The 25,720-nt window shown below is 40.7% G+C and overlaps 1 protein-coding gene across 4 annotated transcripts in view; it reads right to left on the bottom strand.

Annotated features, from left to right (window-relative positions):
* Positions 1–25,720, bottom strand: part of trappc9 (trafficking protein particle complex subunit 9) — a 619,414-nt gene that overhangs the window by 374,586 nt on the left and 219,108 nt on the right. For all 4 annotated transcript variants that reach the window (XM_072570417.1, XM_072570415.1, XM_072570419.1 and 1 more), the window contains one exon: positions 3,921–4,063. In XM_072570417.1, coding sequence (XP_072426518.1) covers positions 3,921–4,063 — 143 coding nt within the window. The remainder of the gene's footprint in view (positions 1–3,920; positions 4,064–25,720) is intronic.

Raw genomic sequence — 25,720 nt, 5'->3', positions numbered from 1 at the left:
GGAAGAGAGAGGGCAAGAAAGAGGGGAAAGAGAGAGGAAGGTAGGAGACAGAGAGATAGCGGGAGGAAGGAGACAGAGAGATAGCAGGAGGAGGCAGAGAGAGAGATAAACAACGGAAGCAGAGAGAGAGGGGGAAGAAGCAAAGGGGGGGAGCAGAGAGAGAGGGGGGCAGAGGGAGAGGGGGAACAGAAAGAGGGAGGAAGCAGGGGAAGAGGGAGCAAAAGGGGGAGAGGAAGCAGAAGAGGGAGGAGGAAGCAGAGGTGGGGGAGGAGGAGGAAGACAGCAAGAGGGAGAGGGAGAGCGAGGGAGGCGAGAGGAAGAGGAGAGGGGGAGGTCAGAGAGAAAGAGAGAGGGGGAGGTCAGAGAGAGGAAAGCACGAGGGGGAAAGGAGAGAGCAAGGGAGACAGGAGAAAGGAGAGCGCGAAGGAGAGACAGAAGGAAAAAGAAGAGACAGAGAGAAAGGAGAGTGAGAGAAAGATGAGAACGTGAGGGGGAGGACGACAAGAGAGCGAGGGAGAAAGGAGAGGACGAGGGAGATAAAGAAGAGACAGAGAGAAAGGAGAGAGAGAGAGAGAGAGAGAGAGAAAGATGGGGGGGGGGGGGGAAGAGAAGGGGGAAGAGGAGGAGGACCAAGAGAGCGTGAGGGGGGAGGACAGAGAGAGAGCGAGAGCGAGAGCGAGAGCGTGAACGAGCAGGAGGACCGAGAGAAAGTGAGAGGGAGGGACAGCAAGCAAGTGAGCGCGAGATCTTCAAAACTGGTCCACCTTTGCCCAAGATATATTAAACTTTCTGGAAGGATCTACTAATATTCACTGGGGAATGAGCAACATTTTCTATGAACAGAATTGTTGATTGAAAGTTATTCCAAGCCTACTTCATTTCATATTGAAATCAACATTGTTTAACAATCCCACCTACCTGACTCCCAATTTCAAATCCTATTATAATTTTAGGACGCTAGCTTTTATTGATCATGACATTTGCACTGAAAGCAACATCACTGTATATAAGGCAGTCACTCTTTCAACTCTTCTATGAAGCGACAAAACTTGGAATATTCTTACATCGAAGCCCTTGAAGAGTACCATCAATGCAGTTTGCAATTAATTCTCTGCATCAGCTGGGAAGATGTGTGCATTAACATCAGCAACTTTGAAGAAGTTGATGGTATCAATATTCAGACTGTAATTATAAAAAAAACCACACAGGGTTGGCCACATACTTTAGATGCTTGAGCTACAACAACCAAAGCAAATCTTCTCTACCCAGTTCAAGGAAGGGACTTGAATGGGAGAAAGGATGCGTTTCGAAGACTCCCTGAAAGCTGCCTTCAGAGAATGCAACAGAGATGCATCCTCCTCAGTGAAGAGACTCAATTCTTCAAGAACATCCATTGGGCAAAAGGAAATGTGGGAAAGGATCCGGAGAAGGAAATCCCAGCGACCTCAAGGCTAAGGACCAATTCTACATTCCAGAAACACCGACCAAATGTGCAGTTGGAAATGCAGTTCTAAGATTGGGCTCATCAGCCATGCAAGGGCCCACAGAATCCAGACCAGCAACACAATTTCCTCGGTCGACAACCATATTTGGTAGTAAGTCATTGCCAATCACAATCATGTGACAAAGCCAGGCATTTCAGATGCTGAGGGCTTGTCTCAGTCTGCTAATTTAAAGGTCTTTAAGCTGACAGTGTAATTTCACCCTTGCCAGAGTTGCCTTTCAGGTTAAGGGATAACTGAAAAAGCATTCATGTCCATTTTGACATCAAGGCTCTTAACGTTTTCTTTTGTCTGGAGAAGACAGTTGGCAGACGACTCACCTCCTCGTCCTTTCAGTCAGCTTTAGCTGGAATGTCAATACTGTGCAGAGTGTGGAGAAGCGATTATAAAACAGTGAGACTGATCACATGGTTGCTTCTCAGTCTAGCAAGACGGACCATTTTTAAAAGAAACAGAACTTGGCATCAAAAAAAAAAGAAGAGAATACAGCTTTTATCCTTGGGATTTCTCATCCCAAGGTGGACAATGAGAGCCTTTTTCCTCAGATGGTGAAGGCCAACACGAGGGGACGTAGCTTGAAATTGAGGGGTGATAGATTTAGAACAGATATTAGGGGTAGTTTCTCCACTCCGTAGTAGGGACGTAGAACGGCCTGCCTGCAACAGTAGTGGACTTGCTGATGTTAAGGGCATTTGAATGGGCATTGGACATACAAATGGATAATAATGGAACTGTGCAGGTTAGATGGGCATCAGATTATTTTCACAGGTCGGCATAACATCGAGGGCGGCAACGTTCGATGTTCTGTCATGTCCTTTGGTCATGACAACACTTGTTCTAGAACCTTCTAAAAACAAACATTTTTTGTCTGCATTTTCAATCCCCTTCAGAACTGAGCCATACGCACTGTGATCATGTTTCTTGGGCACATGTTTATCATTGTTGATGTGCTTCGAACATTTCTTGATAAACTGGTTACATGCCAAGAGAAGGAAAAAAAAAATGGAGTTTACCATTATTGGTTTTGACAGTATATTCCCAGTAAGCAGGTCAGAAGGTTACAGAGAAACAATTACCCTCAGACCCAAAACGTTTGGAGTGATGAGACCATGCAGTTGTGAACATGACAAGTGGAGGTGATGGAATTTTAAGAAGTCATTTTTAGTGGACTGTATCATGAGTTGTATTCCATGGTGTTTTCCTGGAACTGTGAAAGAAAAAGCAGACAGCATGAAGTGATGAGCTCTGAAATTAAGAAAAATTGCTTCACAATAACATTGTGACTGGCTCCTAACTAAGCAACCACAGCTTGTGTGGGGGTCTGGTGCAGCAGAGAGCCAACTAGCACGCAAACAGAAATCACAAGATCTTTTCTTCTCAATCTCCTGTTTGGAGGTACCAGAAAGTCTCCTGTAACAGTTAGCTGTCTTGCAATTTGCCTTTCGCTGAAACTCCTCTGTAGAAGGAAGAATAAAATGAGCCGAGTGAAAGGACTAATTCTCAGTGAAAAGAAAGAAAGTATGGTGCATAAAAAAAAGAAACTGTCAACAGAAAAGAATTTAAAAGAATTGACAGGGAATAAACACATTGAATTCTGTGGGTTCCAGACTTCTTACTAAACTATTTTCTCCTCGTCTTTTTCCTCCTTTTTTCATACTCAATATCTATTTCTTAACTTTTTTGCTTATGGTTCTTTGTAAGGGGAGGGAATTTAAGAAGGGGTAGTGCTTAAGTTAGCACTGCATATTTCTGAATTGGCATTGGCCGAAAACAATTTGTTCATAATAAACAGTTACTTTAACTGCAGAAAAATAGTGTTTTTTTTAAAGCTAATTTCATCAGTCAGGCAAAGTTGGGACTTTGACTAAAGCTTTTCACATTAGTGACAACTCTGGGAATAGTATGGCTCCATTTCTGGTGCATTACACCAGTGAATCATAACAATACACCGTTCAATCCAGTGGTTAAGGCAAGATTGAAGAGAAACAATCGATCAATGCAATGAATCATGGGTTAAGTATATGAATGGGTAGACAACAAGATAATATAGATTATCTACTAAGTTGTAATAGTCAAAACAAGACCTGTGTGTAAACTGGCTGCCCTACTCCAACGACGCATTTGCATCCAAAAACTTACATGCAAACCTGCACTTGCATTGCTTTGCTCAGCTAACCTGTACACTCTCACCCATCAACAACTGAACAGTATTGCCAGATTCTCGTTCCCATTTGTCTAAGACCTGGGTACTCAGAAACAACCTTTCACCTGTAACAGGAAACCTCATCAAACCCTGCAAATTTTCCCACAACTATCTGTACTCCATGAAACCACTGCAAGCCTTGTGTGGCTGTTAATAGCACAACTACCACAAAAAAAAGCAAGCAACAAAAGAGCAAGTTGATTAGTTTTGTATACCTTGTTGCAGGAAGTGTGCTGACCCTGGTAAAAAACACTGATGGCTCAACATCTACATGAAGCCCCAAAGAAAGATTCCTGTAATATCCATCAACATGGCCTGGTCCACCAGAATACTTGAAGTTCAAAACAGCTTCCAATGTCTGAAAAACAAAATGTTTTAGAATGTTAACAATATCGGTTCATTTCAATAATCTAAATTTTTTTTTCCCTCAATAGCTATTTGCTTATGTAAGAAAAAGCAATATGCTTAAGTCTTTAGGACATGAAGTCATTAGTTGAAGAAAACTAATTAGTTAAATAAATTATTTTGCAGCTTATACTCATTAAGTTGATGGGACCAACCACCACCTTGATCTCATTACAGGCTGGATTCAAATATGGATAATGAAATGAACATGAGGGGAGGAGAGAGCAACTATCCCCAATGTTAATGTCATGTATTTGGTCATGGACGTAATATCTTCATACCAAAATGAATTACTTCATATTTCTCTGCCTCACATTTTAACTACTTAGTGTCTGCACATTTCACCAGTCTATTTTGTCTTGCAGTTTATTGTCATCCTCAAAGATCACAATACAATCATGTATGTCATTTGCAAAGTTTAATAATGTGCTCTACATACCCAAGTATAGATCAGTCACATATGTCAAGCATAGCAGTTGCCCAAACTCCACACCTGAAAATCTTGACTGTATTCTTTCCTTCAGTATAAAAATCAACTAACCACTTATCTTTGTTTCCTGTACTTCTGTAAACATCATAGCCATTCTGTTATTGTCCCTTTTATTGCACATTTGCCAACAAACTTGATTTTGCCACTTCAAATGTCTTTTGTATTCCAGATGCACCATAAACTACTATACTAATATCAATTCGGTTAACTCATCAAAAACCTAAAGCACTATTGATAAAAATATAAGTCACAGAAGATTTTGATCTTAGTCATCAGGATATTTTGCAGTAATACAAATTCAAGGGGAAAACCAACATTGAAACTGGAGGAGAGGGCAGGGCTCATTAGTTGGCAAGTGGATTCTGATCGAGGGGTTATCATGCAGGATCCACCCAATGCTAATTTACAGTAAACAGCTTTGTTCCATTTTAAACCAAGCAGGTTGAATCTGATTGATTAGAACAGTCCCCTGAGAAATGAACCAACAAATAGCTGTCACCTATTTTGTTGAGTTGAAACAGATGTAGTGTATGTACATGTTCTATCTACAAGGAAAAAACCCTGTACATTAATAAGCATACCTTCCAGTATACCCAAGTGTTCCACACTGTGAGCTTGACTGGTAATCCTAAATTGTTGTTAGCACAATTCCACGTAAGTTCAGAAATATCTTGCAAATATTGTCCAATTGTAGAATCACAAAACAACATTCAAGAATATTATAAACATGAGCTGATTGAGTATGGTTGGTATTTTGCTTGTTGTGAAATACTAAATACATCCTGTTTAATATGATCCACAAATCTTTAGCTTGTACAGCCTATGTAGCGAGCACTACACCAATACAAAGTCATATACCATATTTATGTGACAAGTAGAATATCTTTTGATGGGAAATACCAAATATAGAGTCATAGAGCTAAACAGCATGACAACCTTTGGCCTAACTTATCCATGCCTACCAGATATCCTAAGTTAATCTAGTCCCATTTGCAAGCATTTGGTCGATATCCCTCTAAACCCTTCCTAATCACATACACATCCAGATGCCTCTTAAATGTTGCAAATTTCACCAGCCTCTGCCACCACCTCTGGCAGTTCATTCCATATATGCATCACCTTGTGTAAAATAGTTACCCCTTAAGTTCCTTTTAAATCTTTCTCCTCTCACCTTAAACCTATGCCGTCTAGTTTTGGACTCCCCCATTCTGGGAAAAGACTTTGGCCATTCACCTGATCCATGTCCCCCATGATTTTATAAACCTCTACAGAGGTCACCCCTCAGCCTTCGACACTCCAGGGAAAACGGTCCCAGCCTATTCAGCCTCTCCCTACAGCTCAAACCCTCCAACCCTGGCAACATTCTTGTGAATCTTTTCTGAACCATTTCAAGTTTCACAACATCCTTCCTATAACAGGGAGATCAGAACTGAATGTAGTATTCGAAAAATGGCCTAACCTATGTCCTGTACAGTGCAACATGACCTCCCAATTCCTATACTCAACCCACTAACCAATAAAGGCTAGCATACCAAACACCTTCTTCACTTTCCTGTCTACCTGCGACTCCACTTTCAAGGAGCTACTTTCCTGTACTGCAAGGTCTCTTTGTTCAGCAACACTCCCTAGGACCTTATCATTAAGTGTATAAGTCCCGCCCAGATTTACCTTTCCAAAATGCAGCACCTCGCATTTATCTGAATTAAAGTCCACCTGCCACTTCTCAGGAGGAGGAATTTCTTCTCTCAAGAGGATTGTGAATCTGGAATTCTTTACCACCAAAAGTTGTTAAGACTGGATCTTTCAGTATACACAAGGCTGACATTGAAATTTTTAATCATTATGGGAATTGGGCAGGAAAATGGAGTTGAGAATTATCAGATCAGTCATGATCACAAGGAACAACAGATAAGACCAGATGGGCTGAATAGCCTATTTCTGCTTCTGTCTTATGAAGCAAAAGCACCACTCCTTGGGTCAAATAGACATTGCTGTGTGTTCTATCCTATCCAATTCTATTTAAAACAGATGTGATGCCAACATAGGTCAATGAGTATAGTTTATTTCATGGTCATTTATAGTGTCATAAAAATCATACAGGTCTATTGCATAGATAAAGTCCCTTTAGCACATTGTTTTTGACTGGTGCAAACTCAACCATCTAACTACTTTAATCCTATTTAACAGCACTTGCTGCATCACCTTGTATACAGTGGAATTGCAAGTGTGTGTCTAAATATTTAAATGTTGAGGGTTTCTTCTTCTACCATCCTCACAGGCACTGAATTCCAGATTCCCACTACCCTTTGTGAAAAAAAATTCTAACATCTCCTCAAAACTTCCTTCCCTTTACCAGTCTCCTCTGCTCCAAAGAGAGCAACACCAATCTCTTCATAACAAACTCTCCAACCCAGTCAATAGCCTCATACTTTTCCTCTGCACCCTCTCCAGTAGATTTACACGACAATTTAGTTTCCAATTCCAGAATCATTAAGTGAATTTAAATTTCACCAATTGTAGTACCAAGATTTGATCCCCAAAAGCAACAGCTCAGTCCTCTGGATTAGTTGCCAAGTGACATTACAACAACCCCACAATCTATCCTGTATTCTCCGAAGTCAGAAGAACTAGATATTGTCATTGAAATGTGCTAGACTTGGAAGTGACTTGAAACGTTAGGCACGGAAAGTTTATTTCCGCAGGTTGGAGAATCTAAGACATTCTCAGTGCACAATCTCAGCATAAAGGGCCAATTATCAGTCTGAAAGGGGGAGAAATTATTTCAAAGGATTGTTGAACCTTGGTACTTTATACTCCTCTGGTTGTAAATGCTCTATAGTGGAGTTCACTAAAATATTAGATTTCTCTCAGGAAACAAAGGGATGTGGGAAGCAGGCAAGAAATGAGATCAGACAGACAGATCATCTTACATGGAGAATTTCACCTAAAGCTAGAGGCATTTAAGCAAAGACTTTAGTTATGTCATTTTACAATATACCACTTGATTCACAGGAAGATGAAACAAGAGACATTTCGTTATAACAGTTTATCAGGTTAGGAAGACAGTGGAAAAAATAATAAATAATTTAAAGACAATGCTTCAATTGAAAAGTAGACTTGGTGATTACAATAACGATGAAATTGGCAGAAAAAGATATTTAAGCTCTAAACACAGTGTCAGCAAGCACCACAAGATTGACCATTCTGTTGGAAAACTCAGATGAGGAAAATCTGGTAAAACAGATTTGAACAATGAGGAGTTAGGATGAATCTCAGAAATTCAACAACTAATAAATACTCAGAATTTCTTTCATTCATTTGTGGGATGTACATGTTGCTGTCAGGGCATCATTTATTGCCCATCCCTAGCTGCCTTTGAGGGGGTGATGGTGAGCTGCCTTCTTGAACTGCTGCCGTCTACCTGCAGTGGGTTGACCCATAATGCCAAGATTTTGATCCGACAACAATGAAAGAACGGCCATATACTTCCAAGTCAGGATGGTGAGAGGCTCAGAGGGAAATTGAAGGTGATGTTCCCAAATATATGCTGCCCTTGCCCTTCTAGATGGAAGCTGTTGTAGGTTTAGAAGGTGCTGTCTGAGGATCTTTAGTGAATTACTCAGTGCATCTTGCAGATAGTACACACTGCTGCTGTGTGTTAGTGGTGGACGGAGTGGATGTCTTTGGATGTCATGCCAGTCAAGTGGACTGCTCTGTCCTGGGTGACGGCTGAAGCTTCTTGATTGTTTTTGGAGCTACACCCATCCAGGCAATTGGGAAGTACTCCACCACACTCCTGACTTGTGCCTTGCAAATGGTGATTCTAGAGAATCTGGGGAGTCAGAAGGTGAGTTACTCACTTTAGTATTCCCAGCTGGTAAATCTGGAATACAATCAAAAGCTAAAGCATATTAAATGCAAAGCTTCATTAAGAAATTTACAATTGTCAACGAGATTCTCAAAAGACTAATTAACATATAATAGATTTCTGGATAGTACTGCAGAAGCACAATTTTAAAAACGGCTGAATGAAATGATTTGGCAGTTGCAGATGAGATGCCCACAGCTTTTTTCATGGAAGAATGGAGGAGGATGGTTAACAGCTTTTCCTACCAGAATATCCAATAATTATGAAAACCTTAAAACAAACCTTCTGTCTTTAATATCAAAGTTTCATAAATTACTGGAATAATTATTTTCATTTGTGCAGCTACATATATAATATATATTTTATACACACACACAGCCATACTTTATTCTGGATCTATGAAAGAAACCCATATATATCAAATAAATGCAATAAATGCAGCAAATACTTCTCGCTAGTAGTTACCATGGCAATCAAAATTGTATCTAGTTTCAGGATTATCTGGTGCAAGTGAAGAAAATCAAGTTGCTATTTAAAGACTAGAAGGGAAGAGGAAAGAACTAACTGATGGAAAAATAAACAGCAGCCCAGATCCAATTAAGAGTTCATGAATGTTTATTTCTGATCCTGCATAATGGCAAACAGGTTCCTTCATATTCTTGAACTTCCAGTATTTCTTTTACAACCAGCACCTCTAGCAACTACCAACACAAGTTGAGGATATAGACTCTGGATGACAGCATCTTCCCCCCCTACCCCCCCCCCCCCCCCCCCCCCCCCACGCCACGCCACGCCATTTATAATGCTCGAATTTATAGTTTCCTCTCATTGGATTTTTCTGTTAGCAAAAAAGCAATTTCTTTCTGAACAGTACAAAGACTTGAGTGACCTAAAATTTTATTGGACAGCTTTCATGCTCTCTGAAAGCCCTTAGAATAGGGTGGCGGTGCAGAAAAGTGTTCCTGAGAAGGGAAAGGATATATAGTGAATAAAACCTAGAAGAAGTTACTTCAAGCTGAGTACATTGAAGTTCATGTGCATAACAACTCTTAAGAAGCTATCTACAGTCCCAATCTAAAAGTTAAATTCACAAATGTCCTAAAATTAGGGACTCTGATGAAAGTATTAAATGAGTTGCATTTTGGGGACTGCACCAGGAGGGTACCACACTAAAGCTTTTCCATTAAACAATTTTAGAATCTGCAATGAAAGTGGAAACTTTGAACCTGATTGCAGCTTCAATTCAAACACGAACGAAGAGTTGAATTCCAAAGATGAGGTATGAGAGAGAGAGAGAGAGAGAGAGAGAGATTCCTTGACATGAAGGCTGCATTTAGCAGTGTGTAGCATTAAGGAGGCCTAGCAAATCTAGGGTCAATGAGAATCAGGGTAGAAAAAAATCTTTGATGCTCTGAGTCAAACTTGCCACAAAGGATAAAGAGAGATTGCTGGAGGTCAGTGTTCTCAGCTCCAGAACAATTGCATAGGAATTCTTAGGACAAGTCCAACCATCTTCAGCTGCACCATCAATAATCTTCCCTCAATCATAAGGTCAGAAGTGAGGATGCTTGCTGATGATTGCACCATGTTCAGTATATTCATGACTCCTCAGATTCTGAAATAGTCAATGCCAAACGAAGCAATTCCTGGACAATTACCAGGGTTGGCTGACAAGAACAAGTAACATTTGTGACACAAATCTCCAACAAAAGAGAATCTAATCATCATACCTTTGACAATGACTGGATTCAATATTATCAACATCCTGAGGATACTAGTGACTACAAAGACGACAGGACTAGCCATTATAAATACTGTGGCTTCAAGGGCAGGTCAGTGACTTAGAATCTTGCAGCAAGTAACTCACCTTCTTGCTCCCCAAAGCCTGTCCACCATTTACAAGGCACAAGTTAGATATCTGATGGAATGTTCTCCACTTGCCAAGATGAGTACAGCTCCAAAAGTCAAGAAGCCTGGCACCATTCAGGACAAAGCAGCCCACCCATAGACATTCACACCCCCCATCATTGACATTCAATAGCAGCAGAGTGCACCATCTACAAGATATAACACACAAATTCACCAAGGCTCCTTTAACAGAACCTATCCAGTCTATTACCACAATCTAGGAGGAGGAGGGTGACAGATAGATGGGAATACTACAATCTACAAGCTTGCCCCAACACAGTCACCTTTGTGACTTCGAATTATATCATCATTCCTTCACTGTTGCTGGGTCAAAATCCTAGAACTCACTCCTTTAACAGGATTGTGGGGCTAGCTACAGCAAAGATGTTCATGGCAGCAGTTCCTCACCACCTTACTGCAATAGGCACTAGCCCTCTCAAAAAAAATCTTTCATGGGATGTGGGCGGTATTAAAATTAAGTCAGCAATAATCTGTTTAACGATACTCCATTTGGGTTCCGCCCATACTACGCAGCTCCTGAACTCATTATAACCTTGGTTTAGACGTGGAAAAGGTGGCTGAACTCCAAAGATGAAGTGAGTGACCTCAAAGACATATTTCCCCACTGGGCAACAAAGTGATCAAGGAAAATTAGAGTAAGTGGAAACCAGGATGAACACTCTCTGCAGGTTCAAACTGTATCCAGCACAGAGAAAAATGGCTGTGGTTATCAAATGTCTGGCATTTCAGCTCCAGGACAGCACTGCAAGAGTTCCTCAGGCTAGATATTCTGTAATCAATTTGTTCAGAAATGTATTACACACTTTTAGAGTATGTGGAACTGCAACCTGGATCTTCTAAATCAGATGTAGGGAAAATACCACTGTGCCACACGAGCCTAGTTCCTCAGGATAGCTTCAGAGGCCCAACTATCTTCAGTTGATCCATCAACAATCTGCCTTCCATCACAATGATAGAAATGGGATGTTCACTGATGATCACACAATGTGCAAAACCATTCATAACTCCTCAGATACTGAAACAGTCTGTGACCCAGCCACACCCAAACAACGTTCATGTTTGGCTGACAAGTGCCAAATTATATTCATGCCATGGCAGACATGATCTTCAACAAGAGAGAAACTGAACATTGACTTCACATTTCTGACTTTACCATCACTGAATCCCATGATATCAACATCTTGCAGGTTACCATTGACCAGAAAGTGAAATGTACTCACCAGATAAACACTGGCTTCAAGCATAGGTCAGTGAGTAAAGTCCTACAGCAACTAACTCATTTCATGACTCCCCAAAGTCTGTTTACCACTACACAACGCAAGTCAGAAGTGCATTGGAATACACCATGCTTAGTTGGAAGACTGCAGCTTCAATAACACACAAGCTTGATACCATCTAGTACAAAATTGATTGGCACCACATCCACAAACTTGTACACGCTCCACCACTCACATACAACAGTAGCAATACATACAATGCACTGCAGCAATTCACCAAGTTTTCTTGAACAGACCCTTTCCAACCCAAGACTGCTACCATCTCGAAGGACAAGGGCAGTAGATACATGGGAACACCACCAGCTGCAAATTTCCCTCTAAGCCACTCACCATCCTGACTTGGAATTATATCATCTTTCCTTCACTGTTGCTGGATCAAAATCCTGGAACTTTCTCCTTAACAGTGCTGGAGATGTACTTGAACCACTGCAGTGCATTTGGCACAAGTAGGCAGCTCACCACCACCTTCACAAGATTAACTAGGGATGGGCAATGGGCACTGGCCCAGTTAGTGAAGTTCATATCCCCATACGAAGTTTTAAAGTTGTCATGGCTTAAAAATACAAAAGAGAAATACCAAAAGAAATTCTCTTCTAAATCTTGTATAGTTTTAAAAATGGACAACATAAAATTGGGGCAAGCCTGCAATATGGTTAGGGTCATGTGATCAAATTTCCAGCTGCTTCTGAACTCATTGTGTTCTTTACACATTCTACCTAAGGCTGACACAAAGAAGGGAAATACAGGCACTCTCTTCCAGTCAGGTCTGAACAAAGAGGAATGTTAAGATACATATGCTGAAATGGATATTAACGTTTGCAGCTGCCTGATCAAATCGCACTGGAAATTGTACAAGACTCCACTCGCAGCATAATGACCTTTCAATTAGCTTTACAGTACTAGAAGTCAACGTTCTTAATGCATGGCGACAGAGTTGTCTGAATTGTTTAAACATAGAATTCTGGAATTCTAACTCTAGAGGATTCTAAGCTGATGTGGCAGCCTGTAAAAGACACTCAATTTCTGTCTCCAAGTTATTGACTGGAAAGGTTCCTACATTTCCACCTGCAAGGAGGAAAAACTACGCTGGGTGGCACGATGGCACAGCGGTTAGCACTGCTGCCTCACAGCGCCAGAGTTCAATTCCTGCCTCTGGCAACTGACTGTGTTGAGTTTGCACATTCTCCCAGTGTCTGCGTGGGTTTCCTCCGGGTGCTCCGGTTTCCTCCCACAGTCCAAAAATGTGCAGGTCAGGTGAATTGGCCATGTTAAATTGATCATAGTGTTAGGTAAAGGGGCAAATGTAGGGGAATTGGTGGGTTAGGCTTCGGCGGGTCGGTGTGGACTTGTTGGTCCGAAGGGCCTGTTTCCACACTAAGTAATCTAATCTAATCTACGCTGCCACCCTCAACTAAATCAATTACTGAACATGAACTGTTTTTTATTCCCTCTGGATTTAGCACATTATAATCAACCTCCTTCTTGTCGGTCTTCCCTAAATTCCTTAAGATCTTCCTTAATTTTGTTTGTGTACGGATTAGTAAAGCAAGTTCCTCTCTGAATACTTTTATGTTCGACTTCATTTGAAAAGATTTGTATACTAGATCCAAAAAATGTTATTTTCTAAACGTAAATCAATCCAATTTGCACTTCTCAATGTCAAAACAGTCACACATCCTGAAAATTGTGCCTTCTAACAAATATAAATGTGGTTGGCACAGCTGAGACAAAAAACTACCAAGATAGATACAATGTTAATAAAAAAAGTGTCTTGGAAAAATTTATTAATTGCAAGGATTGGTCTCCACAAGTCAAATGTTCTCCTTTCGGATGTCCAGACTTTATCTCAGGACCTGAATTTAAAAGACATCTGTACAGTACTTAATGGCATATGTCACCAACTTCAAATGGCCTCACCAAAATGATTTCATATAAATGGTGTAAACCAAGGTATTTTACAACAAATTTGTTTCAACAGAAGTGCTCATACTGAGTTAGTAATTTGTGGAGACAAGTGGTCACTGGTCTCAAAATGTTCAATCTGTTTTCTCTACAGATGCTCTATAGATGTCATGGACTGCATGTTTACCAAGGTGGTCATGCTGCAGGTGAAGACTGAACAGACAGAAATGGCATGGGTGACCATCAGGCAGAATAGAGCAACGGAGGTAATGCAAGAGTACCCTGTGGTCATCCTTCATTCTAACCATTTTCAATGACTGTGCAGGAGAAAACAGTGGAAGCCAACTTCATGACACAATAGGTGGTCTACTGCACAAGAGGGAAGGAAAGGTGCAAAACAGGTTCCAGAATAGTATGTTGCCTCCCTGGTAACAGGATCAGGGGTATCATTGAACTGCTATACAGCATTCAGAAGGGAGAGGGGAAAACAGAAATCAATGTATATGCTGGTACCAATATAGTAGGTGGAACAAAAGGATGAGTTCCTGCAAGCAGAATTTAGGAAGCCAAGACATAGATTAACGAACATGAGTCCAAAGGCAGAGCATTTAATAACAGAAGTTCAACCGTGATATAAAAACTGCAAAATACATTGATTTCAAAGGGGAATCGTAACAGACAGAGCAGTGAAATGGCCAGTAACAATGCAAATTAAATTTAATGAAAAGAATCATAAAGTAATACATTTTGTTACGAACAATGAAGAGACACAATGGAAACAGCAAAATTGTTTAAGACTCTTAAGGTGAGAGGGGAAAGATATAAAAGAGACCTAAGAGGCAACTTTTTCACGCAGAGGGTGGTACGTGTATGGAATGAGCTGCCAGAGGAAATGGTGGAGGCTGGTACAACTGCAACATTTAAAAGGCATCTGGATGGGTATATGAATAGGAAGGGTTTGGAGGGATATGGGCCAGGTGCTTGCAGGTAGGATTAGGTTGGGTTGAGATACTGGTCAGCATGGACGAGTTGGATCAAAGTGTCTGTTACAGTGCTGTACACCTCTATGACTCTATAGCAGGAATGCATCAACCTAAGCTATAAACACGCAGCCTTTACAAATAGCAAGACAAGCCCAAAAGCCCATTCAGTACTTAACCTATGAATTGTTGTAACTAGTGCAAAACTAAGTTAAATCTTAATAAAATATTGGTTCAATGTCACTTTTGTAAAAGCAATTAACTGTCGGCAACAAATTGCTCGCAGTAATTTTTAGCAGATACCAATGCCTCAAAGTGTGAAGAGAATCAGGAGACAAAATTAATGTTAATTTAAATGACTGGAGAATGATGGGGGCTATTCTCCTCAAAGTAGTAAAAAGGAAACTTGATAGAAATGTTCAATATCATAAACAATTTTGATATAATAAACAACTGTCCCCATTGGCAAAACTGTCAATGACAAGAACACACAGATTTGATGACTGATTTGATGATTGGCAAAAGAACTAGAGTTGAAATAAGGAAGCTTTTTGTTAAATATGCAAACGGTTACTATGATCTGTCACACAGTGGCTGAAGGGTGGGTGTGCACCCTGCCTTGTGCAATGACATGAAGACAATACCTCGAAATAACAACTGAACAAAAATAATTAATCTCAATAAAATGAGGTTAAACACTCACTTGGGCGTAAAACTGATGAAACAAGTTTCAGGTATATCCGTGATCCGCATGAACCCTGCGTATCCAAACATGGTAAGCTGAGTAACTGTGCCAAACAAGCCAACTGGTCTGAGTAAATACTGTATAAACAAACCTTGTATCCATCACTGTTCAGAGAGAGTGAATGCAGAGAGCTCAGCAACGGCTAACTGCAGGCTCAACTCTCCCACTCACGTTTATTAAACTGCTTGAATTTAAAATTCAACAGTGTCAAGAACTTTATTTGATCGCCACGACAAGCTGGAATTTTATTTGCTTCACGGTCATTTTTTTAAAAATCAATTACAGTCCCACATGATACCAGTTGCACTCGCCAGTTGTAACACATTCCTGGGCAAATTGTCTGCAGTGTTTGTTTTACCCGTAGCTAATTCTCAAATTTAGGAGGGACAGCAACCTTTACCAAAAAGGACAAGGAAAACACACTACACCAAGTGTTTTCACCAACTTTAGGGGACAATGTCCCCAATTGTTTAACGTCCAATGGAACAAAGATAGAAAGGAAACACAGAATTCAGGGAAGGAGTGAAACAGAATCACTTTGGACCTGTGCCTCACATCAGCTGATTCATAAGATAACAGCCAAATTTCTGACCCACACTGAAAATAGAGTATATTCTCTGAATATTGAATAAGAAAAACATCCAACTCGAAGTAGAGGATGGAATATAATTTAAAATTAATTATAATTTCCTAACCAATTAAAATTAGAATAGCACAAAAAACAAATTGCTTAATAGTTCCTTGATGCAGTGGTGAAAACACTAAATTATACCAGCAATCTGAAGTAATGGGCATGTCACCTAAGGTCAATACACTACAAATGTTAAGACATTTGCAGCCAGTGCATATCAAGCGTTTCTGAAGTCCCAATCCAGCCAACTGTATTGTAATTGTCACAGTTTAAATTTGTAATGGGCAGATTTGCTCTGTTCAGGCCTTTCCAAGAATTTCTCTGGTCACGTGGAAGCAGGCACAAATGTCTGTTCTAGTCTGACAGAGGAGATCTCTACCATGAGGCACACACCACACTGGCAAGCATTTTAAAGTGCCACTGCAATTGGATCCTCATATTGAGCACACTGCAGCGTTGTAGACTTGAAACAGAATGTCAGAAATTGTGGGTGTCCAACGTTGAAATGAGAAACACAGCTTCAGAGCCGAGAGATTACAAAATTCTTGGAAAAGAAGAATCAGTGGAAACAAGTGCAAACTACGGTGAATGCTGGAACTATGAAACAAACAATGCTGGAGGTATTTAGCAGGTTTGGCAGCATCAGTGTAGAAAGAAACAGAATCAAATGTTTAAAGTCTGGTAGGTCTCTTCTTCATTGCTTGATAGAAAGTGGTTGTAGTTTTTCCCTGACCATATCCTGTTCAAGCAACTGGGGATATGAAGCATGACTGGAAATTCTATCATGAGCAATCAGTTATACAACAGCAATAGATGTATTGAGCCAATCAGAACAAGTACAAGGCACGAAACATTTACATTAGGAGAAGACTAGTTCAAAATATAATACACCCAGAATCTCTGGAGAAAAAGGAAAAAAATTACTTGAGCAATTTAGGATTTCAAGATATGGTTTGAACTCCCAAGTGAATATTATGCAAGAAAATTCAATATATTTTCAATACTAGGGAACAAAGTGAAAAGGAGTCATTTGATCATTGCACAAAATCATTAACTCAGCTCATGGAAACCTGTGGATTTACATTATTATAATCAAGCTAATTAAAGGAAGGAATAAGGTATCTCAAAATGAAAGTACACCTGAGAGAAGAAAAATATTCACTGCAGAGCAACTACCCTGTGCAGAAGTGACAAAGTTGTGAATTGATGTTAATGCATATTCACAGCAGAACAGACCAGGACGTTCATTATGCCGACAGATTTTCCAAGCACATCAGCAAAACAATCTCAGGCAAAGGTCAGAACAAAAATACTGCAGAAGACATCATGTAAAACTGAAGAATGCATGTCCAACGTTAACAAAAATGGTATTACAAATACAAGCTTAAAACAATGCAAGCAGGTACAGGCGGCTACTGAAGAGACAGCAACTGAAGATTCTGAGGAATTACATACAACAGGCTGTTTCAGTCAATTGGAGAAACACAGCTGGCAACTATTTCAATAAGAACTGAAGAACAACATCAGTATCAAATATCATAGAGAGACATTGGTGTATTATGTAACATTATGACCTTAAGACTGTAGCGAGTGGCTCAACATTGCAATCCAAAAATGAAATCCTCAAAGTAAGCTTAAGACTATTTGATACTAGAAAAGGAGACTGGAAGAACATTGCAAGCCAAACAGCATGAGGTGGTGTTTCAGGCATAACCCTTCTTCAGGAATGGAGGTAGAGGTAGGGGGGAGCAGCAGACAAAGAGATAGAGGATGTTTGGACAGGGAAAGGAGCAGAATAGTGACAGAGTGATAGGTGAACATAGGTAGTGGGTACAATCTGGTTGGTCGATGGGAGGAACGAATCCAGTTGGTAACTGGAAGAAAGAGTCGGTAGGTGGAATTGAAGGGAGGCGGGGCTCGAAAGGGAGTCAGGGAATGGGGTGGGGGGGGGGGGGGGGGGGTTTGTATTTGAAATTATAGAACTCAGTGTTGAGTCCTCTGGGCTGTGGGTTTGTGGGTTGCCTAGACAGAAGATAAGATGCTGTTTTAGTTCTGACTCATTGTGGCATTGAAGGAGGCCAAGGACAGACATGTCAGAGAGGGAGTGGAAAGGGGAATGGAAATAGACAGTGACATGGGGTGGGGGCTGTCCCTTACTAGCCTGGCTCCGAAGCAAAATATTCCTTTAGTTTATGTAGAGAAGACCACATTGAAAGCATCAGATGAAATAGACTGGGATGGAGGTGATGCAGGTGAATCTTTTTCCACTCTGAAGCACCCCAGATATCCACTTAATTTTAACCATTTCGAAACCCCCCCCCCCCACCCTGTCATCCAGACAGCCCTCCACAACACCACCTCCATTCCCCATTCCACTGCTCTAAATCTAGCCCCCTCCACCCCAAAAATAATAAAGACAGGTTCCCCTTGTCCTCATTTTCCACCCTACTAGCCTCCACAAAAATGTCTCATCCTCAAACACTTCCACCAACTCCAATCAGACCCAACCACCCACAACATCATTCCCTCTCTGCCTTCCACAAACGTTCCCTTTACACCTTCTTGGTTTGTGCCACACTCCCCACCAAATCCCCCCTGTACCTTCCTCTCCAACCATAAAAGATGCAAAATCTGCTGGCACACCACCTCCCTCACCTCCAACCAGGGCCCCAAACAGTCCTTCCAGACAAGACAGAGGTTCAACTGAATCTCCTCCACCTTACTTTACTGCACCCGGTGCTCCCAATGTGGTCTTCTCTACATTGGTAAGATCAAACATAACTTAAGGGAATGTTTTGCCGAGTATCTCAGCCAGGCCCCCTACGGGTCAGCCTGAATTCCCGGTCACCACCCATTTCAATACCCCTTCCCACTCCCTCTCCAACATGTCCATCCTTGGTCTCCTCCATTTTCACAGTGAATTAAACTTACCTTCCAGCAGCCTACAGCCCAGAGGGCTCAACATTGAGTTCTCCAATTTCAAATAACCTACCTTCCCATCCCCTGACTCCCTTTCCAGCACTGTCTCCTCCCTTCCACTCCACTTAGCAACTTTTCCTTCCCACTACAAACCGGATTCATTCCTTCCATTGACCAGCCAGGTCATACCCACCACCTATGTTCACCTATCAATACCTCACCATTCCACCCTTCTCCCCACCCAAACAGCCCCTTCTCTCATTTTATCCGCAGTTCCCCTTATCCCCACCTTTATTCATGAAAAGTTATACACGAAACATTGACTTCTCTACCTCCTGGTGCTGCCTGGCTTGCTGTGTTCTTCCAGCCTCCTGCTTGTCTACTTCAGATTCCACCATCTGCAGTTTTTTTTTTGTCTCAAGACTACATGTGCTGAGAGGGCAGATAACTCTGTGAGCCCATTGCAATCACAAAAATGAAGATCTAGAGTTGCAGATTGTATACAGGAAACAAATGCTGCTCACAAGGAGCAAAACTGAAGTTTAGATTGGTAACACATGTCCTAGCACACTAAACCACTGACTGTCTAACTTATCGCCGATATGTTCACAGACCTAGCATGTCCTCCTGGAAAATACAAGAACAATCCAGCATCTGCTGAGGAAAGTTCCAACTGTCCTCAAGACTATCCTGAAAGACTAGATGGAAAAGCTGGAAAAGAAGGGACTAATAAAGTGACAACACTTATAGAATCGATTCGCAGCGTGCAAATCAATCTGGGAAACTTAAGAATATGTTGTGACCTAAAGAACGCAAATAAAGCCCTCTCAAGACATCTCAACTGTTGAAGGAATTTTGCCACAACTGAAACACAAAAAGCTTCAGAACCTTAGATGTCAAAGACAGTTATAGGCATGTGAAGCTAGATGAAAGAAGCAGTTAACTTAAAACATTTTAGCTATGATTCAGGGGATACATGGTTACACGTGCTGCTTTGTACTTGCAATGCTCCAGAACGATATCACCACAGTTAATATGCGATAGTAAACCTCTTGGAGTTGAAGCTATAATGGATGATCTATTAGTTGAAGGATTCAGAGACAATAGATGAAATCATTGCTGACCACAACCAAAATCTAATTTAACTGTGAGAAAGAGCTCGCCAGATGAATCTGAAATTGAGCAAGGAAATATTACAATTAAAGATTGTAATTATAAAGAAAGAGAGGTCAAGTACATAGGCATGTATTGACAACAAAATATCTTTGCCCAAGTTTTGTAAAGACAAGGGATATAGCAACAATGCAGCAAAAAAGATGTAAAAGCAGTGCAACAATTTTATGGATTCATTAATTATTTGGCACAATTTGTCAATAGACTATGAACCATAATGCCAACTCAAAGCCAAAGATGTGCAGTGGTATTTGTGCACTGAATAAGCAGCATTCCAAAGATTATGTAGTCACCCCACAATTTGACACAGAGAGCTGGGACTTTGAACAATTTTTATGCAGCAAAGTTAACCAGTTACATTTGATTCTTAGCCCAAATAGAAAATCTTTATGCCTCGATTGAGAAAAAGAACAGACAAATACAAAATCTAGGAGCAGAAATAGGCAATTCAGCCTTCAAGCCTGCTATCATTTGATGTGATCGTGGCTGACCTGTCCTCAACCTCAACTCCACTTACCTGCCTGCTTTCCATAACTCTTTAACCATTACCATTTAAAAAATCTATCCAACTCCTCCGCAAACTTATTCAGTGCCCTGGAGTAGCGAATTCCACAGATTCATGATCCTTTGAGAGTAATTTCACCTCATCCCTGCTTTAAATCTCCCAGTCCATAAACTCCTATTCTATATTTCCCTACAAGGGAAAACATTGTCTCTATGTCTGCTTTGTCAACCCCTTTTAGCATCTTGTATAGTTCAACTAGATCTCGTCTCAACTACAGAGACCATAGGTCTAAACTGCTCAATCTCTTTTCATAACGATGCCTTTCATTTCTGGAATTAATTTCTGGAAGCTCCTCTGAACTGTTTCAATGTAATTGCATCCTTCTGCAAGTTATGGGTCTAAAACTGTGTGCAGTATTGCAGATGCAGTCTCTCCAATGCCTTGTACAATTGCAACAAGACTTTGCTACTTTTATATACCATTCATATATAACATATGACGTTACCTTGCCGGAGGAAGTAAGGCTCCTGATGAAGGGCTTATGCCCAAAACATCGATTCTTCTGCTCCTCAGATGCTGCCTGACCTGTTGTGCTTTTCCAGCAATACACTCTCAACTCTGAGGTCACCTTGTGTGCAGCACCTTAGCAAATGTCTCCCAGAAGTTCTGGTACACTGCATTATCTCTGTTCGCTACATCTTCAAAAATATTCTAGCAAATTTGTCAAACATGTTTACATTTCATAAAATCTGATGGATTGTGCTCTGACTACTACTGTTACTACTTCCTTAATGGATTCCAACAATTTCACAACAAGTGTTAAACTAACTAGTCAACATCTTCCTACTGTCTGCCTCTTTCCCTTTGTGAAACAGGATATGATATTTTTTCCAATCCACTGGATCCTTTGCCAAATACAGGAAATTTTAGAATATTATAATCAATGCAACCACCAACTCTGCTACTACTTCCATTTAGACCTTAAGATTTAGGCCACGAGGCTCTGGGGACTTGTTGGTGTTTAATCTCAATACTTTGCTCACTACTTCTTACCTAGAGATAGCAACTGCTTTAAGTTCCTGCTTTCCTATAAGCTCTGCATTATCTGTTATGGTTGGTATGATTCAGCGTACTCCACTCTGAAAACTAAGGCAAAATGTTCATGTGGTAACTCTGCCATTTTCTGTATTCCCGTTATCAACTCTCCAGCCTCGTTTTCAGAGAGACCAACATTCTGTTTAGCTACTCCCTTTTTATACGCTTACAGATGCTTTAGCTATCTAGTTTTATATTTTGCACAAGCTTTCTTTCATAATTTGCTCTTTTCATTACTTTTTGAAACTCTTTGCTGACCTTTCAACATACCCCACTTTTTCAGTCTGCCAATTACTTTTGCAATATGGTATGCTTTTGTTTTTGCCTTGATGTTATCTTTAATTTTCCTGCTCAGCCATGGATGCTTCCCCACTTTTACAATCTTTCTTCTCTAGAATATGTTTTTGTGAGAGAAACTGAACATTTCCTTAAATGTCTGCCACTATTCATTCACTGTCCTACCATTTAGTCTTTCTTCCCAGTCCACTAGGGTCAAATCTGTCCTCAAGCCTACACAGTTTCCTTTGTTTAACACCAAAACGCTAATATAGCCCATGAAGATGAAATTTCAGCATATCACTCTTGTCTGTTGGATCTTTTACTATGATATTAGTTAATCCAATCTTATTACACAATACTACCTCCTAAACAGCATGCTCCGCCAACATATTTCTCAAAAATAAATCACTAATGCACTCTATGAACGACCCCTCAAGACTACATTTGCCAATTTGAGTGATCAAGAAAGTGGAGGATGCTATAATAGTGTGTGAAATCTTCCAGGTTAAACATGAAACAATAGCTCATCATAGCTGGCTGGAGAATTTCCAGTGGGAGACACTGAATATAAAAGTCAAGTGTCACGCTCAAGTCAAACTATCCAAAAAGAAATTGCCAACTGTTGTAACAATTGAGATACAAGGTTGGATAGAGAACATCGTAAGCCCATCTGTTGCTATAAAAGCATGTTGAGCGTGTAGAGAGAGAGTCACAGAAATCTACAGCACAGAGAAAGGTTCCCAACCATTCTAATACCATTTTCCAGCACTTGCTCCATAGCTTTGTATGCCTTAGCATCACAAGTGAGCATCTAAATATTTATGTGTTTTAAAGGTTTCTGCTTGTATTACACTTACAGGTAGCAAGTTCAAGATTCCCACCATCCTGGAGGTGAAAAAAAGTGCTCAATCCTTTCTAAACACCCAACCTAGTTATTGATCGCTCCAACAAGGGAAAAAGCTTTTTGTATCTATGCCCCTCAATATTTTATACATTTCAGCTATGTTGTCCCCTTAGTGTTTTTTGTTCCAACAAAAACAACTCTTGTCTATCCAAACATTCTTCATAATTAAAACCATCCAGTCAAGGCAATATCCTGGTCAAATCCTTCTGCACCCTCTCCAATACTATCACATCCATCTATAGTGTGGATTTCAGAACTACACATGATCCTCTAGCTGTGACTCAACCAACTTTTTTTATGCATGTTAATTTCTCAACTCATTTGTTTTGGGAATTGAATTTTTACAAGAAAGATAAATGAAGTTAAGGGCTTGCTTTGAGAAAACATCTACAAGATAATTACCATTCAAAAAATGGAGACATTGTACTGCTAAAGGAGTTGGAGAGACTGAGGGGTGACATTATAGAGGTTTGAAAAATCATGAGGGGAACGGATAGGGCAAATAGACAAGGTCTTTTCCCTGGAGTGGGGGAATCCAGAACTAGAGGGTATCGGTTTAGAGGGCAAAGAATTAAAAGGGACCCATGAGGCAACTTTTTCATGCAGAGGATGGTGTGTGTATAGAGGGGGCTGCCAGAGGAAGTGGAGGAGGCTGGTACATTTACAACATTTAAAAGGTACTTGCATGGGTTTATGAACAGGAAGGGTTTTGATGGATAATAGGCAAGTGCTGGCTATTGGGATTAGTTGAGGATATCTGGTCAGCATAGACAAGTTGGACCAAAGGGTCTGTTTCCAAGCTGTACAGCTCTACGACTATTTCCAGCATAACTTCCCTTCTCTTAAATTCTATGTGACTTGGACAACATTGTCTATCTCATACGCTGAAGGCAAGGATGCCCTGCAGCATGGTACATTGGACAGACCAAGCAGACATTATGACAATGGACGAGTGGACACCACAGAACAATCGCCAGACAGGGATGCTTCCTCCCAGTTGGGAAACACTTCCGTGGTCAGGGACATTGAGCCTCGGTTCTTCAGGTGACCAACCTGCAAGGTGGACTTCGGGGTATGCAACAATGCACACTGGCTGAGCAAAGGCTGATAGCCACATTCGGTACCCATGAGGATGGCCTCAAGCGGGACTTTGGGTTCATGTCACATTTCAGGTGACCACACTCAACTACACACGCTCACTCACATCCTTACACATGCTCTCACACTCACTAACGCAGACCCTCTCTCATACACACAAATACGTACACCCACACCCTCTGACAGGCTTATACTCAGTCACACGCAAACACACACCCGCCACCCCACCTTCACATGTGCACACATACACATACGTCTATGGAGTGAATGTACATTTACAGAATTGTATTTGCAAGTACATGCTATTGTTTGCTCAAAAAGCACACAACCTGTAGGTAGTCAATGCAGGCAGTCAATCCATATAGCGTTTTATAAATTCCTATTTTGGAAATAGGACCAATCTGACCCAAGATTAGGATACAGACTCTAACCTCACACCTTTAATACATTGTCTGAGCTGAGATGTCACTTTTTTTTAAATTAAGGTTATCTCAAGAATGTGACTTCATCGTAGTTCTGGGATTTACATATTAATGAATCAAAACCTGCAACCGATTCTAAAAAATGAAAAACTTAACAGCAATCTAGGTTTGCTCAATATATTATTTTAATTGCATTATACCGTGATCTTTTGCTATAAATTCTGTGTCTTACGATCCTACTCCACTCGTTACTTGATGAAGGAGCAGCACTCTGAAAACTAGTACTTCCAAATAAACCTGTTGGAATATAACCTGGTGTTGTGTGACTTTCAACTAAGGAATTGAGAGAACAGATGCTAATACACATCCATGCAAGCCAACAAGAATTCAATAAAGTCTGAAGACGACAAGAACTGTGCTCTCCTAGTCAAACAAGAGCAATGAACCCATGGACCATATCAGCCAATGCAGTTCTTGTAATGAGCGCCACGCTACGGAAGCTGCTGATAACACATGACAAACCGTGAATTTGGGAGTAGATCTATTCACACTCGCAGGAATGGATGATCTTCTTACTATAGAATTCTATTCTGAACACTGGGAGGTGGATCAGTTGACTTTAACGACTATTGCTGCGATTGTCAAATTACTGAAAAAAACAACTCAGTCAGTTTGGTACACCTGAAATTGTTAAAAATTACACAACACCAGGTTATATAGCCCAGTAGGTTTATTTGGAAGCACTAGCTTTCCAGGCGCTGCCTCTTTATCAGGTGGTTGTGGAACATGACCATACGAGACAGAATTTATAGCAAAAAGATTACAGTGTCATGGAGTTGTAATGATATATTAAACAACTTTATTTAAAAATCACACAACACCAGGTTATAGTTCCTAAACAAATTTAGATAAGCCTTTCATCTTTTAGAACGGAATATGGTGGCTTATGTTCTTTAAGATGTAAATTCCAGAATTCCAGGTGGCGTCAGCTTATCTAATAATAGGTGTCATCTCAGCTCAGACAATGCATTAAATGTGTGAAGGTAAAGTCTGTACCAATGTTGAGTCAATTCAATTCTGAAGTGGGGCTTAGAATCTTACATGGATTTGTGCAATTTTTGAGCAAAATAAAATGTAATTCGGCAAATACAAATTCATCCCATAAATTTACCAGTATGTGCACGCAGGACAGAGTGGGTGCGTGTACATGTGTGCACGCGCGTGGGTGTGAGTGCATGTTAAAGTGTGTGTGTGCGTGCAAGTGTAAGCTTGGTCAAGCAGGTGAATGAACACGATGGGGTATAAGCCTGTGAGAAGGTGCATGCTTGGGGTGAGTGCAGGGGGTGTATGAGAGAGAATTTGGGTATGAAAGAGGGTCTGCATGATTGCGAGT

The sequence above is a fragment of the Chiloscyllium punctatum genome, chromosome 5, assembly GCF_047496795.1.
Source record: "Chiloscyllium punctatum isolate Juve2018m chromosome 5, sChiPun1.3, whole genome shotgun sequence".
In the NCBI taxonomy this organism is placed as follows: Eukaryota; Metazoa; Chordata; class Chondrichthyes; order Orectolobiformes; family Hemiscylliidae; genus Chiloscyllium; species Chiloscyllium punctatum.
This window is presented reverse-complemented; position numbering and strand designations above follow the sequence as displayed.